Here is a 19071-nt window from a genome sequence, read left to right as displayed (position 1 = left end):
AGAAGGAAACTCTAGAAAAATGCATATTGTTTAAAAGACAACTATCTCTAGAAGTTTATACTGATGTTGATTAGACAAGAAGTACTACGGATAGATCTACTAACCACCGTTCATTAGTGGAAGGTAACTTAGTCACTCAATGTTGTAAAAAGCAAAATGGAAACCAACTTAAGGAAGAGTATTAGTTATAAGTATGATAATTAACTGTAAAATCATCAATAAGAATTTATTCTCATTATAATCCTTTCTCCTTATGTATTGAGTCTTTCCCCTATCTATCTTACAAAAATATTATTGAAATGCAAAATACTTTTATTCCAGACAGATAAAACCAACAACATTATCTTTTTCTTCGAAGCATGTTGAGCTTTTCTTTTCTACCTCTTTAAATGGCACTAAGGGATTTAGCTCTACAAGCGGTTGGCACAGAAGAACCTTTATACGCCGCACAGATATAGCTAACAAAGTTTTCATAGTCCTGCAGAAAGATGAAATCATGTCAATCCTTATAAGCTTCAGAAGTATGGTTGAGTTCAAATCAAAACGCTTAAGCAATGTATTGTACATAAATTAATGACCAATCACTTTGTGAGAATCAACATGCCCATGATTGATTATAGTCAATAGGCAATTTTTTGAGTGTGTTTGGATGTGTTGAGTGTGAATATATTGAGAAAAACAAACCTCATAAAGTGGTTGTCCATCAACAACAACCCAAGGAACGTATTTATGAGGAGGCTGAAGATTGTTGGTTTCAACTGCATACTGTAGTTCAAGCTGCATAGAAATGATAATTCTGGTCACAAACAGAGTCGATCCTCATAAATCTAGTTAGTTTATCTAGTTGCAGTTTTCTTTCTTTTATATCCGTGAGTGTCCGGACTAGCTTACGCGCATTTCGACTAAATCTCAACTAATCTCACAAGACAATCCGCCTGACCTTACAACATTTGAATGTCGAGGGAATTCTTAGAAAATTAATTCCTAGGTAGGTGGCCACAATGGATTTAAAGTTTATCTAGTTGCAGTTTAACGCTCAAAGCATAGAATATTATATTTTTCACAAAGGGACTTGAGGAAACAACAAAGTACCTTACTTGAGTTGGTTTTAGTAACTCACCTCTTTTCCAAGCCCAGAAGAATAGCAATCATAAATAGGCTTAGAATTCAATCCCAATTTCTCGAAGCAAGTCTCCCATTGGGTAAACTTCCGGTCGTACACCACAGCCTCAACACAGTAAATAAAAGGAAAATGCCCTGTCTACATCGACAAATTTAAATCAAAATTTAGCATTCCAACTTATCGAACAAATTTCTTAACATTATGGTTCATTTTCCCAACGAGTGAAAGTGCTACTACATAATTCAAAAAACGAAAGAGATAACATGCGAATTATATCACCAGGTTCATAACTTTCAGAATCTCATGTTTTGAAATAGTTAATGGACTACCAATTTACTAAAGGGATAACTATCACCAACCACATTTAACTCATTGAATATGAAGAAACAAATGATAAGAAGTCATGATACTTTTCCAGAAAATCCATGCACATTGTAACAACTTTTTCACCCTCACCTCAATCAAAGTAATCTGAATATAAGTAGTTCCATGGCTGAATGCCACATAAGTTTATCAATTAAAGTAAATGAGAAAGGAGAAAACAGGCAACGAATGCCGGAACCAACCTAACTGAACAAAAAGTTAAATAACCAGCTAACCATTTAGCTCTCATAATGAGACTTACCAACTCAGGCCAGGCATGAATAGCACAGGCTTCCACAGTGTTCAGAAGACATTCATTAGGCCCATGCTGAAATCAACACCACAAAATGCAAGTTCCTCAGCCAGCATATATGCAAGAGTATTTTCATATATGTGTTTGCATGATGTGTGATTGCTATGTTTTCCAGGATTAAGCCTGGGTGTAGAAAGGCAAAACAAAATGTCAACTTGAAATGGAACAGAAAACCATGATAGGACAGGTAAGAATCAATCTAAGTTCATGAACGATAGAACTAAGAACATGAAGAAATCTCTTGAATTTTTCCTGGGTCAAAGCCCTGCTCCCTCTTCCCCAGCCATATCTTATAGAGAAGGAATTGCAAGGCAGATTCCTCATAATGAACAAAATTTGTTAAATCAAATAAAACCATTCTCGAAGAGCTTAAAAGGATAATTGATGATGAAATTGGCCCTGTTTATCATTCAATTAAAGACTGAAAAATCTAATGTTTGTTGTTTCCAAGTATTCCTTTAGCATTTCGTCCAAGAGAAAGAGTTCCTATGGTTAAAAACTAAAAAGGGTGGTTTAAATGTGGGGTCTGTTCTTATTTTGGTTGAACTATATAAGGTAAAAGCAAAATGCAAAAAGCAAAGCGAAAATAGATTAGTTGAGTGAAAGGAAACACCCATGAAGAAGCTTTCAGGGTAGGCAGCAATGGGAAATCAAACTTGTACCCGTCTTTAAACATTATTACTATACACTCCCTTCTCTTTCTCTGATTCCTCCACCCTAGGCCAGGAAATAAACAATCAAAATCATGAAACCCTACTTAGCTTTAGCTCTAAACGCCATTCGCGAGTCAATCAAAACAGAATCATCATCAATAACCCTCTGTTTGTTTCTAAAGGGATCGGGGATTTTGAATCCTACTGGAATTGAAATGAATTCCTTCGTTTAGCTCTTGAAATGAAATCCTAGGATTTCATATTCCAAGGATAGAAATGCTCAATTCAGAAAATCCTTATTTTCTTTTAATTTCCATCAAACATCCAAACAAACTTTTTAATCAAATTCTTTTCATTCCAAAAGACAACAAATTATACTCATCTAAAGGAGGACCTGACAAGTGATGGAACTGTTTCGACCGAGCCTTGCATTGCCGTAGGGAACTAATCTCAGATCAACTATGGAGACGAGCCCATCCTCAAACAACTCAATCAGATTGTCCTTTATAAATTCCACACTGTCTGGACAGAGGGATTCATAGTAAACATCCAGAGACACTTTATCAATCCCATAATTAGGGCTTGTTGAAGCTGAAACCTGAGAGCATAGCAAGAGTAGGAGATGAAAGAAGCAAACGAATGAGGGAATTCTGGGCCAAGAATCCATGGACACGGATCCAATAACACGGTATAATTCGATTTGCGAAGCAAAATTGCAAATGAAGAGGCTACTTCTTTAGAAATTCCATCGCTGGCGGTTTGATTCTGATCCTCGATGCATGTTGGCGGATTTCCGTGAAAAAATTCAACCTCGATTGAATTTCAGTTATAGTTTGGAGAACGAAAACCTGATCTTTGAATTTCAGTAGGCATTCTTGGACATGCCATGAAAATGAAATTAATCTTATGAAGGAAGGATAACGACGAACAGATTGGGTTTACATTCCTTTAACGTGGCTCGCTCTTCTAAAATATTTATGAACATTGATTCCAATTTAAGCAAAATTGCGAATGATATAATTTACATTTAGGTGAACTGTTTACCTCTATCTTCTATTACAATCAAGAATTAAAATGTCGAGGTTTCATTTTACAAAAATATCGATGAAAAATATAGATATTTCTTTAAAAAAAAATAATAACAGAAAAAAAATTGAAAAACGGCTTCAATTAATAAATAAACATTTTATATATTTAAATAAGTTATTTTACTAATTGCTTGTGTTATACCCACAATATGGCATTTTCTTACATATCTATTAATTCAAACTTTTTATCCTTGTTGTACTAAAAATATATATTTTTTTATGATATAATAAAAATGTTGTTCCACTCCCATGAACATATAGAAATGTCAATGAAAATCTCGACATGTCAATAAAAATTTAAAGATTTTGAAAAAAAAATAAAAAGGAAAAAAAAACTAACATCAACTACTAATCTAGAAATTAATATAAAGATTTATTGAAAATACATATACTCAACTCATCCGGAGTTAATAATCCATAGAAAATTGTTACTCTATTGCCAAATAAGCATGACATTTGATGCAAATGGGTATACAAGATAAAACATCATTACGATATAAAACCCATTTAGTTGCAAAGGGATACATATAGCAAGAGGATCTTGATTTTATGAAGATTTTTCATCGGTTACGAAGCTGGTAACAAATTGTGTTCTCCTCACTATGGCAATATCCAAAAATTGGTCTTTATTATAATTAGATGTAAACGTGTTTCTCCGTGGAGATTTACTTGAAGAAATCTATATGAACTTGCCTTAAGGATACAAGCCCACTAAAGTTTTGCCTAAAGGGGAGAAAGTTGTTTGTTGATTAACAGATATTTGTTCCAATGGATCTATCGTTGAAATTACAACATTCTGATAAGGATACTCTCACAAATCCATTAGCTTATAAAAGACTCATTGGAAGATTACTATGTCTTACTACTATATATCGTCCAGACATCACCTTTGCAATGAATAAACTTAGTCAATATGTTGCTAGCCATATAAAATGCATCTATCTACTGCAAATCACTTGTTGAGATACTTAAAGCTACACCATGACAAGAAATTTTGTTGACCACCACAAATTCTTTTCAACTACAAGCCTTTCCAGACTCAGATTGGATATCTTGCCTTGATACACAACGATCAACCAACCACTGGCTTCTGCATTTTTCTTGACGATTCTCTTGTATCGTGAAAATCCAAGAAGCAAAAAGCAAAGTATTATTTCTCGTTCTTCAGCAAAAGCCAGATACACATCCTCGACATTGACTACACGTGAAATTCTTTGGTTGTCATATTTACTTACTGATCTCCAAACTCCTCTTCAAAGGCAAGCATGACTATTTTGCGACAATTAAACTACTATACATTCGCATTTTTTCACGAAAGAACCAACCACCACAACGAGGTGCACTGCCACTTTGTACGAGATAAAAGTTGCAAATGGCTTCCTCAAGTTGTTACCCAATCGTTCAGAGCATCAATTAACTGATGTTTTTACTAGTAAGTCTCTTCCTCCTAGATTATTGTATCCCTCGATATCCTAGTAGATGAGTGTTTTACGGATATACCACTCATCTTGAAGGGAAGTATTAAGAATAATATTGAGATTTAGTTATCTTCTGTTAAGAAACTGTTAGTCAGTTAATCATTTTATTAGTTGGAGTTTTGTTAATTTGTTGTAAACTCCCCTATATATTTGGGTGAATTAAGTGAATGATACACAATTATCACATTCCCAATTGCTCACAGTAACATATACGAAAATCGAACATTTGAAAATACAAGAATATACTGCACCCATCCATCCAACCTGCATCCGTCTGGAAATGGTTCTTTTATCAGTCTATACTGTAAGACTCTATAGTTGAAAGATAATTATGAACAATTAAAGTTGATTTCAAACAGAAACATTGCAAACATTTTCTTCTATTTTGATTTATTGATTAAACAGAATTCAATTCAAATGTATAAGGTTGTACGATGAGATATAATTCAAGCAATGTATGATAATATTATCACCTCGATCGCTTTCTTGCATATTAAATCGACAACATTATTGTCATCTCGTCTTCGTCATCTTGGCATATCTGGGAGGCTAGACTATGCTTTTTATCTTCAAATGGCACTAATGGATGAAGCTTTACAAGCACTTGGCAGAACAGGTCCCTTATATGCCTCACAGATGTAATTTATGAAGTTTTCATAATCCTGCAGCAAGAGAATTATGAAAATCCTTATCAGTTTCAAGTTAATGAAAGTGTATACCACACTTGACGAAGGGTTGATATCATTGCACCAAACCTATGTGTGTTTTGTTAACCAATAGATAAATAACAATTTCTTATTTTTTTTTTCTTCTATTTTTTCTACTTTTGTTTGTTTCCTTGCTATTTTTTTTTTTAACTATAATTTTCACAATTCTGTAAGGGTTTGAATCCTTAGCTAAATTCTAAAAGCAAACTTATGTCTTTAAAATACCTTTTAAAAGAATCTCAAATTTTGACCCGATCTTTGAAAAGATTTCATAGGGTAGATAATAAAGGAAAGAAACTCATAGATGAAAACAGTGTCAATAATAAATAGACGGTCTCCATGTTAGTATAACCCATGCCTAGACCTTTATGTAGTTAATTTGTGCTTGTGGAGGATGAGTGCGCGGAACAGAAAGAAGGAAACAAACCTCATATAGTGGCTGCCCATCTACAACAACCCAAGGCACGTATTTGTGAGGAGGCTGAAGATTATCGGTCTCAGCTGCATATTCCAGTTCAAGCTGGAGAAAAATGGTAAGAATCCAATTACAAAGAACACGCCACGTTGATTATCTCTATGTTTGTATACTTAACCATAAACCAGAGACAGTGAACTGATTATGGATGGAACATCTATATCTCAGTCAACAAAATCTATGAAATCTTCACAGTAGAAAACCAAGTAAGCTAGATATGTCGAAAACCAGGAATCTATTGTCACAGGTTGGTGCAAGTCTAGTTGAACAGGTGCCAAGATTACATTACGATTAAACTCAAATGAACACAAAAATCTGAACCGAGTTAATTAAAGAAACTCACCTTTTTCCCAAGCTCAGTATTGTAGCAATCACTGATGGGCTTGGGATTCAACCCCAACTTCTCAAAACATGACTCCCACTGGGTGTACTTCCGTTTGTACACTAGATGCTCTACGCAGTAAATGAAAGGAAAATGCTCGTCCTGCAAAACTCATCAGTACAAGTGAAGAAATTTGTCCTCCCAAATCCAACTCAATCACCCTGTATACCTTAGTAACTAATGATATAACTCCATACGGAGATGGAGGTAACATATGTTAATAAATATGTGATGGTAATTTTAAGTTCTAACATTTCAGTCCCAAGATGGCAAAAAGAGAAACATACATATATAAAGAGACAATGTACACCCAACTACATCAGAACAGTCGATAGCAAAACAATATTAATAAGAAAAGCTCTTGTACCAATCCAATAAAATTTAAGAAACTAATATCGACGATCAGCAAATAAGTAGTTACCCGAGTAACCACAAACAGGTAACAAATGATGCAATTAAAATGAAACAAAAAAATGGAGTTATATGCGGTAATGTATAATAAACAAGGAAATGTTGTTAAGCAACTGACTAGTGTCATAATGTCATGATCCCATGAGAAAGTCTTACCAGCTCAGGCCAGGCGTTAATGGCACAGGCTTCCACAGTGTTCAATAGGCATTCATTAGGGCCATGCTGAAATTCCAAAACGCAGTACAACAAGTTTATTAGCTAGTAACAATGAACACCAACTTAAAACGGAACAGAAACGAAGACTCAAACAGACGCATCAAACAGTTTAAGCTGCGTAATTAAGGATGAACATTAATCTCGAAACAGAGAAGAAATTTGAAATATAAAATCCCCCTATCAAAATATATAGAGATTTCCTGATGATAAAATTGAACCAAATAATTAGCAATTGGTCATCCCTAAAGTAACCACAACGAAAACCCTAAAATCAAATCGAGCAGAGAAGAAACGAAACAAGAAATTCATTTTGCAATTAATCAAAGCAGAAATGTAATGAATTAAAACAGAGGACCTGACAAGTGATGGAATCATTGCGGCCAACCCTTGCGTTGCCATAAGGGACGAGCCTGAGATCAACTATGGAGATGAGATCGCCATCAAAAAGCTTAACAAGATAGTTGACGATGAAATTGGCGCTGTAAGGACAAAGCGACTCATAATAGAGTTTGAGCGAGATTTTGTGGGTGCCATAATTGGAGGTCGAGGTTGCGGCTATGGAAGGAGAAGCAGATGAAAGAGGAAGGAAGAAAGAGGAGAGGAAGAATATGAGATAAAAAATGTAAAGGAAGGAACAGAGTTTAGGTGGAGACTCCATGGATTACATAACAGATATTCTTATTTTAAATTCAAAATTAATCAACTTTTTCATCGGAATCTATATACATGAACTTTTTCCTGCTCTGCTATGGATTTGTGAATATCCTTTCGCTTCCTCATCTGTTCCACCTTTGCTTCTCTATTGCGATATTTTTACCTGTAATTTGACAACCAACTATGAACTACCAATTTAACATGTAAATTGAGTTGACACACGTATTTTGTTTTCATTTTGACACGTACTCTCATAATATTTGGCTCCGTTTGTATTCGCGCACTTTCCATAAAAATTTATTAAAATATTTTTAAAAAGCTATTTTTATTCTGATTAAATATTTCAATTTCTTCTAAAAATAACTTATTTTTTAAATTAAATATTTAAAAATGCCAAACACACATTTATTTTTATTCTTACATTTTTCAACTTTAATTAATTTTAGTTCTTATACTTTAAAAAAATAACTATTTTGGTTCCTTCATTTTCTTTTTTTTTTTCATTTTTAAAATATCAAAATAGTCAACTTTTAAAAGTTCAATAATTAAAATGAATCAAAATTGAAATACAAGTTCCAAAATATACCAAAATAAAAAAAAAATATAAATCAAAAGAAAAAAATATAGAGACCATAAAAAGTTGTATTTGAACTTTTAATTTGTTTTAAAATATAAGATATTTCTTTATTAATTTAGATATATTTGTTTGAATTCTTGTTTTTGTAGTAATTTCAAAAGTATCCTTCAACATCAATATTATATTGATATTTTCACAAAATGTATACAACAACCTTTAAAATTTCGGTAGAAAACGATTGGGGGAGGATTTAAAATAATTTAATTTAATTTAATTTAATTTAATTAATTAATTAAAAAAAGGACTTCTTTATTATTTTCTTTTTTGAAACATGTAATTATAAATAGAAATTTTATCCAATCATAAGTACTAAATTCTAATTCTAACTTTTTTAAAATCATATGAAAAAATATATTCACCTAATTGGTAAAAATGAAAAATTGGGAGTGACCAATAAAAGAAAAGGGAAAAGTACATCGTATTTTAACTTTTAAGTGACTCTTAAGTGTATAAACTTCGCCAATACTTTAATAACTTATACAATAATACCATTTTGTGTCCATATTTTTCTTCCTACATATCTATCTTCGTCTTGCTCTCTTTCTTATATCCCTCGTCTTAATCAGGTAAAATTTATCCTAGTGGATTGTTATTTTTATCACCATAAATTCAGTTTGTGGATGTTAATCTCTTATATTAGGATAATAGTGCATTAGTAACGCTACAATATTATTTGCTGGAAATTCCAAGATCACCGCTCATCATTGTCGTTCTCTTGGAGAATGTATTTGTTTTGTATCCTTATTGATCCAACGGGATATTTTTTTTTAAATATTGTGGTTTGTAAAACTATTTAGTGAAATAGAGTTGCTTTTAAAGTATTTAGAGATTTGTAGTTGTTTTGAAGATTTAAAGGTTTGGAAAAGGTTTAAAATATTATGTCCAGGGTTGAACCCTCGATCTTTGGACATGTCGAGGGTTCAACCCTCGACCTACTTGAACGACATGTCGAAGGTTCAACCCTCAACCTAATTAAAGTTGCTGCATGGGTAGCTATTCATCCCGTTGGCGCCAGAGCAACGTTGCTTCGTCCCATCGGCTTCCAACGCTATCTGTTCCCCTCTTTAATCCCCAACGCCATAATTAATTTTATGGGTCAAGTTTTCAAAACTCGACCTTAAAGCTTTTAAGCCTCACTCCAGTTCTTACTTCTCACTTCTCAAATCACACAGATTGCTCTCTGCCTTCTTCGAAGAACTGCCCATCTTCTTCTCCTTTGAAAAATTTTGTTCTCCGTCGAACCTTTCACTTTTGAGAACTTATAAAAATTCACTCCCTTTTTCTATTCTAAATCTTTTTCTTCACCCACATTCGTCCATCAAATTGTGAGGTTTGTACATTTACTATACAAAATTTTATTTTTTTAAAATAGTTATAAATTTTGTTCCTATTCTCATACTATTATATTCTTTTTATAGTTTTTGTTGCTATTTGGGACACAAAGAACAGAAAAGAGGTAACGTTAACAAAATTCTTATATTCTCATAATATTTTAATTTTTTCATAGTTTTTGTTGTAGATCCATATTCTCATAATATTTTGTTTTTTTCATAATTTTTGTTGCCGGATAACATATAGCAAAGAAAAGAGAGACCATTGTCACTTTGAGGGAAAAAAGTAAAACCACTATTAAATTTGTGAGTTTACTATTTATTTATTACTAGTTTTTTTATATTTAGTAAATCTATCAAGTTAATTTTTTAGTAGTTGTTGAATTCAATAATATTTACATATTGATGTTAGTAATTCTTTCTCTATTATGGATATATTTTTAAAAATATTGTGGGTTGGAAAACTATTTAGTGAAATAGGGTTGTTTTTAAAGTATTTAGAGATTTGTAGTTGTTTTTAAGATTTCGAGGTTGGGAAAAGGTTTAAAATATTATGTCGAGGGTCCAAAAAAAATTAAGTACAAGTCGATGGTTCAACCCTCGACCTTTGGACATGTCGAGGGTTCAACCCTCGACCTACTTGAAGGACATGTGGAGGGTTCAGCGCTCGACCTAATTAAAGCTATTGCATGGGCAACGATTCATCCCATCGGCGCTAGAGCAACGCTGCTTCATCCCATCAGCTTCCAACGCTCTTTGTTCCCTCTCTTTAAGTCCCAACGCCCAAATTAATTTCGTGGGTCAAGTTTTCAAAACTCGACCTTCAAGCTTTTAAGCCCCGCTCCACTTCTCACTTCTCAAATCACACAGATTGCTTTCTGCCTTCTTCATTACTTTCTATCTTCTTCGAAGAACTGCTCATCTTCTTCTCCTTCGAAAAATTTTGCTCTCCGCCAAACCTCTTCTCTTTTGAAAACTTATAAAAAAACCACTCCTTTTTTTTGTTCTAAATATTCTTCTTCCCACACATTCGTCCATCAAATTGTGAGGTTTGTATATTTACTATACAAAATTTCATTTTTTTTTAAATAATTGTAAATTTTGTTCTTATTCTCTTACTATTATATTCTTTTTATAGCTTTTGTTGTTGTTTGGGAAACAAAGAATAGCAAAGAGGTACGTTAACAAAATTCTTATATTCTCATAATATTTTGTTTTTTCATAGTTTTTGTTGTAGATCCATATTCTCATAATATTTTATTTTTTCATAGTTTTTGTTGCCGGATAACAAATAGCAAAGAAAAGAGAGACCATTGTCAATTTTAGGGGAAAAAGTAAAACCACTATTAAATTTGTGAGTTTACTGTTTATTTCTTACTATTTTTTTATATTTAGTAGATCCTTCATGTTAAATTTTTAGTACTTGTTGAATTCAATAACATTTACATATTGATATTAGTAGTTCTTTCTCTATTAGGAATATTTTTTAAAAAATATTATGGTTTGGAAAACTATTTAGTGAAATATGGTTGTTTTTAAAGTATTTAGAGATTTGTAGTTGTTTTGAATATTTCGAGGTTGGGAAAAGGTTTAAAATATTATGCTGAAGGACATGTCGAGGGTTCAACCCTCGACCTAATTAAAGCTGATGCATGGGCAGCGATTCGTCCCATCGGCTCCAGAGCTACGCTGCTTTGTCCCGTTGGCTTCCAACAGTCTATGTTCCCCTCTTTAATTCCTAACGCCTAAATTAATTATGTGGGTCGAGTTTTCAAAACTCAACCTTCAAGCTTCTCATTTCTCAAATCACACAAATTAATTTGAGGGAAAAAAGTAAACCACTAATTAATTTAGTAGATCTACCATGTTAATTTTTTAGTAGTTGTTGAATTCAATAATATTTACATATTGATGTTAGTTAATTTTTTTTAATTAAAAAATAATCATCACACACATGCACGTCACTTGGGACATCCACCAAACCCACATTGATTTATCTCCTCACTCCCTCCAAAACATGAATATCCCTCGGGGGTCAAACCCAAAACACAAGGTTGGAGTACATAAAGGAGATTTCTAACACCAAATTTTCCAATATGGGATTCTCCAACCAAAAAAATCCTTTCCCTCTTTGTTTTGAAAGTTAAATTTCACCCAACATTAGTAGTTCTTTCTCTATTAGTGTTAATCTTAGTAGTTGTTATTAGTGTTAATCTTATTTATATTATGTTATACCTACCATGTTAATCTTATTTATTTATTTGTTTTTGTTTGTATTTAAGTATAGTATATTGTTATGTTTAAAAAGTTGACATTTATGCTTTAATATTTTTCGTTTAATACAAAATTATTGTGATTTTTAAAAAAAATATATTTCTTATGATATTTGATTTTTTTATTATTAACTTTGAAAATATAGTTTAAAATAGTTTTAAAAAGTTTAATTTATTGTTATGTTTAAAAAGTTGATGTTTATAATTTAAAAACCTTAATATTTTTAATTTAATACAAAATTATTGTGATTTTTTTTAAATATATTTCGTATGATATTTTATTTTTTTTAGTATTAAATTTGAAAATATAGTTTTAAAAAGTTTTTATTATTATGTTTAAAAAGTTGATGTTTATAATTTAAAAATTTTATTATTTTTAGTTTAATACAAAATTATTTTGAAATTTTTAATATATTTCTTATAGTATTTTTATTTTAATTTTTTAATATTAAATTTTAAAAAATAGTTTTAAAAAGTTTACCTAATTGTTATGTTTAAAAAGTTGATGTTTACTGTTTAAAAACTTTAATATTTTTAGTTTAATACAAAAATTATTTTGATTTTTTGTATATATTTTGATTTTTTTAGTATTGACTTTGAAAAAATAGTTTAATTTATTGTTATGTTTAAAAATAGTTTTAAAAAGTTTACCTTATTCTGATTTTTATTGTGGTTTTTTAAATATATTTATTATAAATTTCTTATCGTGATTTTTGTTTTTGTTTAAGTTTGATAATTAGTAGAACAATTAGTAATATATTGTTTTTTTTTTTTTTTTTTTTAAGAAAATGGCAGACAAAAGTTTGGGATTTATGTTGTTTACAAATGGTAATAAGATTTATGGTATTGATGGAGTTGATTATGACTAATCACCAAGTGGGGGGTTTTAGCATAAATGTGAATAGTAGAATTGTATTTGAACAATTCATTGAAATGGTTGTGATGTCACTTAGTGTAGATATGATTCAGTTAGAAATAATATATAGACATCTTAATCTAGAACCACCAGGATTAGTCAGGTTTATGTCATTCTCTATTCCGAATGAACAAGCTATGAACTTAATGTTCTCAATTGTGATGTCACTCCCGAATTTAGTGCATTTGTATGTAAATGTAAATAGGATAGGGTTGGATATAAACTTGAATGCACCCTTTAGTCAGTTTGAAGATCCAACTCAATGTATTAATCCTGATCCGGAGTCAGTTGCAGCGCCATGTGATGATGAAGATATAGCGGCTAACAATCAATACAAAGATTTCATAACAGAAACGGACGATGAATTTGAAGAGTTGAATTTTGATGGTTGTGAACATGAGTTACCTTCAGATACATTCAACGATTTGGGGATGAATGTACTAGTAGCATTCGAGAACATGACCCAATTATAGCCCCTGTGGACATTGACAATACTCCATTGTATAAAGGGATGATTTGTCAAAACAAAGAAATGCTACAACACGCGGTCAAATGTTTTACTATTAAATGTCACGCACCATATAAGGTTGTGGAATTGACACCGACGATTTAGGCAATTTGGTATAAGAAGTGAGAAGAAGGTTGCAAATGGAGACTTCGTGCAATAAAGAAAAAATCGCATGGCTTGTTCGAGATCACTAAGTATGATGAACAACATACACGTTTTTATTAAGAACTGAGTCAAAGTCATGTGTAATTGGATTCATCAATGATTGGACTAGAGTTCTGTGATGCCGTAAGAGAAAAACCATCTATCAGTGTAGCACAACTGCAGTCCGACATAAAATCAAAGTTTGGATATCATGTTCCTTACCATAGGGTGTGGGAGGGCAAAAGAAAAATGTTGGCTAGAGTGTTCGGTGATTAGGATGAGTCATACAAATTGTTACCCAGGTGGCTATATATGGTTAAGCAGACCAATCTCGGAACACGTGTAGAGTGGAGAGTGAAAGAAACGATGAATGTTATTGCAGTTTGCTCACATTTTAACATGAACTACGAAGATTTTATTGAGGACTACTATAAATTGTCAACATGTGCTGAATCTCAATTTCAATCTGTACCGCATGAAGATTACTGGATCACGCACCCTAATATGCCCGTCTTACATGCTGATCTATCGTTGTTGAGAAAAAGTGGTAGACCAAAAAGTTAACGTTATCATAACAGTTCACGTTATCATAACTAGATGGATTGGACAGAACCAATCAATCGACAATGATGTGGATTTTGTAATCAGTTAGGCCATAATCAAGGGTAGTGTCCTTAGTTACTAAGAGGGCTCCAGATAGTCAAGGATTGAGAAATAAATAATTTTTGTCATGTGTATTTAATTAAGTGTACATGATACTTTAATTGTATATTTAATTTTTTATTATAATTTATAAAGTTATACATTATTCTTTTAATTAAGTTGTACATTATTTAATTGAGAAATAAATAAATTTTTTAATGTGTATTTAATTAAGTGTAGATGATACTTTTATTGTATATTTAATTTTTTTATTATAATTTATAAAGTTGTACATTATTCTTCTAATTAAGTTGTACATTATTTAATCGAGAAATAAATAATTTTTTCATGTATATTTAATTAAGTGTAGATGATACTTTTATTGTATATTTAATTTTCTTTTATTATAATTTATAAAGTTGTACATTATTCTTCTAATTAAATTGTACATTATTTAATTGAGAAATAAATAGTTTTTTCATGTATATTTAATTAAGTGTAGATGATACTTTTATTGTATATTTAATTTTTTTATTATAATTTATAAAGTTGTACATTAGTTAATTGAGAAATAAATATATTTTTTCTTTTAGATCATGGCTTTAAACCCTGGACCTATTAATCCGATGTTTTGTACGACCAATCCATTCATTCATCTTCTGTTGTATGACAAGATCGTACTATTGGAGAAATATCTTGTAGGCGTCGAGAGATAGTTGTCTAGCGCACTATCCCACTCCACCCTCGAATACTACCGCTACTCCATATATCTGGATTTTATGGGATTGCCAAATTGAGATTTATTCAGTTAGTTTGGCATCTGATCACAACCTTAGTTGAGAGATGGAGGCTGAGACACATACATTTCATATGTCTAGAGTGCACTATCACTCTATAAGAGATAGAGGTGTTGTTGGGGTTATCTGTTGACGGTGAGCCGGTCACCGAAGTGATGTATGATGATTGGTTACAAGTTTGTCAATTGTACCTCGGTGTGACCCCACCTGCCAACAAAATTAAAGGATCGAGGTTAAGTTTGATATGGTTAGGGAACAATTCCATGAGCTCGCAAATGATACAGATGAGAAAACCGTCATGAGATATGCGCAAACATATATAATACAAATGATGGGTGAAAGTCTGTTTTCCGACAAATCAAGTCATTTTGTTCACTTGATGTTCCTGCCACTGTTAGCTAACCTCTATGATGTGGGACGATATTCGTGGGGTGGAACATGTTTGGCATGGTTGTATAGACAATTGTGCAAAGCAACAAAACCTGAAGTTCGTGAGATAACTGGGCCTCTCATACTTTTGCAACTATGGGCTTGGGAGCGATTTCCAACAATGGCTCAACACCTGCAACATGTAAATGACCCTCAGTTAGCTGGACGAGCCTAGGCTTCTCGGTATGTTATTTTAATTCAATTTAATTTTTATATGACTGATCTAGTTAATTCAGAATCTAAATTATCAATTTAAAATTTTAGATGGAGAGACAAATTTTGTGTGACTAGGACAACCACACATGTAGTCAGCCAGTACAAATATATGTTTGATCTACTTCAACCTGATCAGGTACATTAATACCAAACAATTCGCTTTTTAGCATGATGTCCATTGCCTTGTAATATTGAACCCCTATGGCATGATATTGACTTAAGGACTAGAGATTGGTTAAAAAAAGTTGCACATTTGGTAGTGCGATGGCACTATCGTGCAAGGTTTATTGTCGTGGGGTTTCTATTGAATAGTTTGAATTACTCGTTCAGGAGCAATTGTGGGTCATCTGGTAAATGAATGAATATTATCTAATTATTTTTAATTTAAATTTATTTTAAATATTTTCTAATTGTTTTATAATTCTCAGAGATCGAACAACAGTAGACTCCGTGAGGTTGCGAATGATCCGAACCAGGTTTTTGCTATATGCAATGACAACTAGAGCTATATGGAGGAGATACATTATATGTACTATATACCTATTGTTCCTCCACCAGCTCCTAGACGTAGAGGACCTGTTCGAGAAGAAGAAGATGAGTTCGATGAGGTTGGCTACAATGTGGAAGAGTTGCCCCTGTGATGCAGACGCAGAGCCAAACCGATTATGTTAATTCGATGATGATAATGCCAGCATTTGGTTCAAGACATTATGACTCAGAGGCTGGTCCATCGTCTTCATACGTGCATGGATATGGTCGGGGTCGTGGAGAGCATAATGAATATTTATATTATGAAGCGCCTACAGAGCTACAGAGCAACATCAAGAAGAACTAGAGCAACCTCAAGTTCGAAGTCGACGACGACAACCAGTTTGAAATCGACGACGTCCGCCTTGTGGGACACGTTGATTTTTATAATTATTTTTATATAAATGAGATCTTTTAATTTACACTTTATTATTTTTATGAGATATTATTTTTTTTAATTTGTTCTTTTTAAAGTTAAGTTAAGAAGATGGTTTAAAAAATAATAAAATAATAAAATAAAATGTAAAGTGGAATATACTAAATAATAAAATAAAAAGGGAGTTGAAATATTAAGATAACATAACGGAAAATGAAATATTAAACTAACATAATGGAAAAAAAAATGGAGGTCGAATCTTCAAAACCAACTTAGGTTTGTCGAATTTTGAAGACTCGACCTTCTTTGTCAAGTTTTCAAAACTCGACAACCTAAATTTAAAAAAAAAGTACAATATTTTTATAAATAGTTTTGAAACAAAAATATTTTATAAATAGTTTTGAAAAGGACAATATTATTCTAATTTTCTCCTTTGTTTTGTTATGACAAAGATTGATCATGGCAGAGTTGTAGTATAAACCATTTTTTCTACAAATGGATAAAGTTCTTAAAAACAAAAACATATCACGATCCTTAGTAAATTTCCTAAACTCACATATTTAGGTTCCTTATTTGGTCGTGTGAAAACTTGACTTCATAAAAATGTCAACAAAGAAGAAACAACATTAGTGTTTAAACTAGAAGGTTTCTCAACCAATGCATTGTTGTCCACTAAGGATGGCAATGGGATGGGGCGGGGCTAGGAAAGCACTCTCCATCACCATTCTCACCCTATTTCCTGTTTTGGAGAGTCAGATTGGAGTCAGGAAATCCCCATTCGGGGACTTGGGTCCCCTTAAAAAAAAAAAAAAAAATCTGATTTTTATTTTATTATTTTTATTATTTAAAATTAATTAAAATTTAATATTTGCATTAAAATGATATATAGTTTTATACATATATGTGTGTGTATGTATGTATATACTTTTTTTATATATATAAATAAACAATTAAAAAATCTAGGTCGGGGCGAGGACGGGACCCTTCCCATCCATCGGGAATCTAATTTAAATCCTCAATTCCATACCCGATCAAACTGAGGATTTCCCACCTCGATCGAGTCGAGGACTCGAGGGACCCAATTCCGAGAAGAATTTTGCCACATCTATTGTCTACTAGTTGTAGAAGACCAATTACAAGTATTGTTCTAATTATCAATTATCATATCAAGATATTTATATTGACCATGTCTTTTTATCTATCTTCTTTTACCTTAAATAGGTTATAGCTATTTGAAGTAAAGAACTTTTCTCCTTAGCTGATAATCAAACTCTACACTTCATCATTGGTGAATAAAAAAAATAATGTCTAGACAGGTGATTGATGTGATCAGTCATTATAACTATGACCTTTTTAATATATATATATATTTTAATATCTTAGTTGTGACCATGAATGTTGGCCTTGTTATATCTGGTATAGTATTTATACATGGCTTGAGGTATCAACAGACTGTTTGTGCACCCATATTAACCAAAGACACATCTCAGTAGATGCAGAGCCCCTTTTTTCCAAGGCTAGCATTTCTGACTCCCAACAACGTTTCAATGTTAGTACTCTCTGCCTTTGCAAAATGAGTATCCTTTTACTGATATTGCTTTTAATGCTAGTTGCCACTACCCTAGTACAATGTAGGACCAATACCAATAGATCATTTGTGTGGAATACATATATGGAGATCGTTAGTGTCAACCATTTGTCACATCCTTAAACTCCTCCCATTGGAACAAATATATACGAGGATTCATCTATGAGTCTAACCATCTTTGTTTTATAACTATTAATACATAATTTTCACAAATATATGACTATTTTATTGACATATACGTAAAATTGAAATGTTGTTATAAACATGCATGCAACTTGCTAATAATGCCTTTAGCACTTTCCCAAGGTAATTTTTTTTATCTCAAGTATGTAGCATATATTTTTTTTTCCGAATACGACAATTGTGGAGTGGAAGATTGAACCTCTAAATTCGAAGGTAGTTATTGGATCATTTGTACTTGCTGCATCAATGATGTAGAGTGAAGGAATTAATCTTGCAACAATTGATGCGTCTCTTTTCTATTTGGACAGAAGTTGATTCTCTAATTCTATGGAAACTACCCTCACAACATGACCAATATGCCAATGAGACACAATTGATAACTGATGAGATCCTCCACGAGCAACAACCAAGTTTCGTAGTTTTATATTTACACTGTGTTGCTAATCTAGCGACTCGTGAGCAATTCATTTTCAACTTTAATAAAATTTCCAACTCATAAATGATAGATCCTAGATTTATCTCAACTTCAATTACTTGAACAAATGACTTCTGATCTAACAAGAAAAATTAAAAAATAAAATAAAATAGAATTTATATTCATCACAAATTTGAAGTGCAACCATCAAGGATGGTCCAAAGA

At 32.1% G+C, this 19071-nt stretch overlaps 2 protein-coding genes across 3 annotated transcripts; both read right to left on the bottom strand.

Moving 5' to 3' along the window:
* Positions 1-200: 200 nt before the first annotated feature.
* LOC120082928 (gamma-interferon-responsive lysosomal thiol protein-like) lies at positions 201-3459 on the bottom strand. The gene is made up of 5 exons (XM_039038350.1): positions 2847-3459; positions 1749-1814; positions 1121-1261; positions 685-777; positions 201-478 (listed from the first exon to the last, which is right to left on the bottom strand). Exons 1-5 carry the CDS (start codon positions 3117-3119, stop codon positions 386-388), a joined length of 666 nt encoding a protein of 221 aa, XP_038894278.1. The 5' UTR covers positions 3120-3459; the 3' UTR covers positions 201-385.
* A 1720-nt stretch (positions 3460-5179) lies between these two features.
* On the bottom strand, positions 5180-8041 carry LOC120082927 (gamma-interferon-responsive lysosomal thiol protein-like). 2 transcript variants are annotated; one of them, XR_005483333.1, is made up of 6 exons: positions 7565-8041; positions 7150-7215; positions 6544-6684; positions 6153-6245; positions 5492-5680; positions 5180-5292 (listed from the first exon to the last, which is right to left on the bottom strand). XR_005483333.1 is itself a non-coding variant. In XM_039038349.1 (5 exons), exons 1-5 carry the CDS (start codon positions 7865-7867, stop codon positions 5588-5590), a joined length of 696 nt encoding a protein of 231 aa, XP_038894277.1. In that variant the 5' UTR covers positions 7868-8041; the 3' UTR covers positions 5364-5587. The 2 variants fall into 2 exon arrangements, 1 of the variants encoding a protein (XP_038894277.1); XM_039038349.1 differs by lacking the exon at positions 5180-5292 and having other exon boundaries at positions 5364-5680.
* Between the last annotated feature and the right edge of the window lie 11030 nt (positions 8042-19071).

Source organism: Benincasa hispida, chromosome 8, assembly GCF_009727055.1.
Source record: "Benincasa hispida cultivar B227 chromosome 8, ASM972705v1, whole genome shotgun sequence".
In the NCBI taxonomy this organism is placed as follows: domain Eukaryota; kingdom Viridiplantae; phylum Streptophyta; class Magnoliopsida; order Cucurbitales; family Cucurbitaceae; genus Benincasa; species Benincasa hispida.
This window is presented reverse-complemented; position numbering and strand designations above follow the sequence as displayed.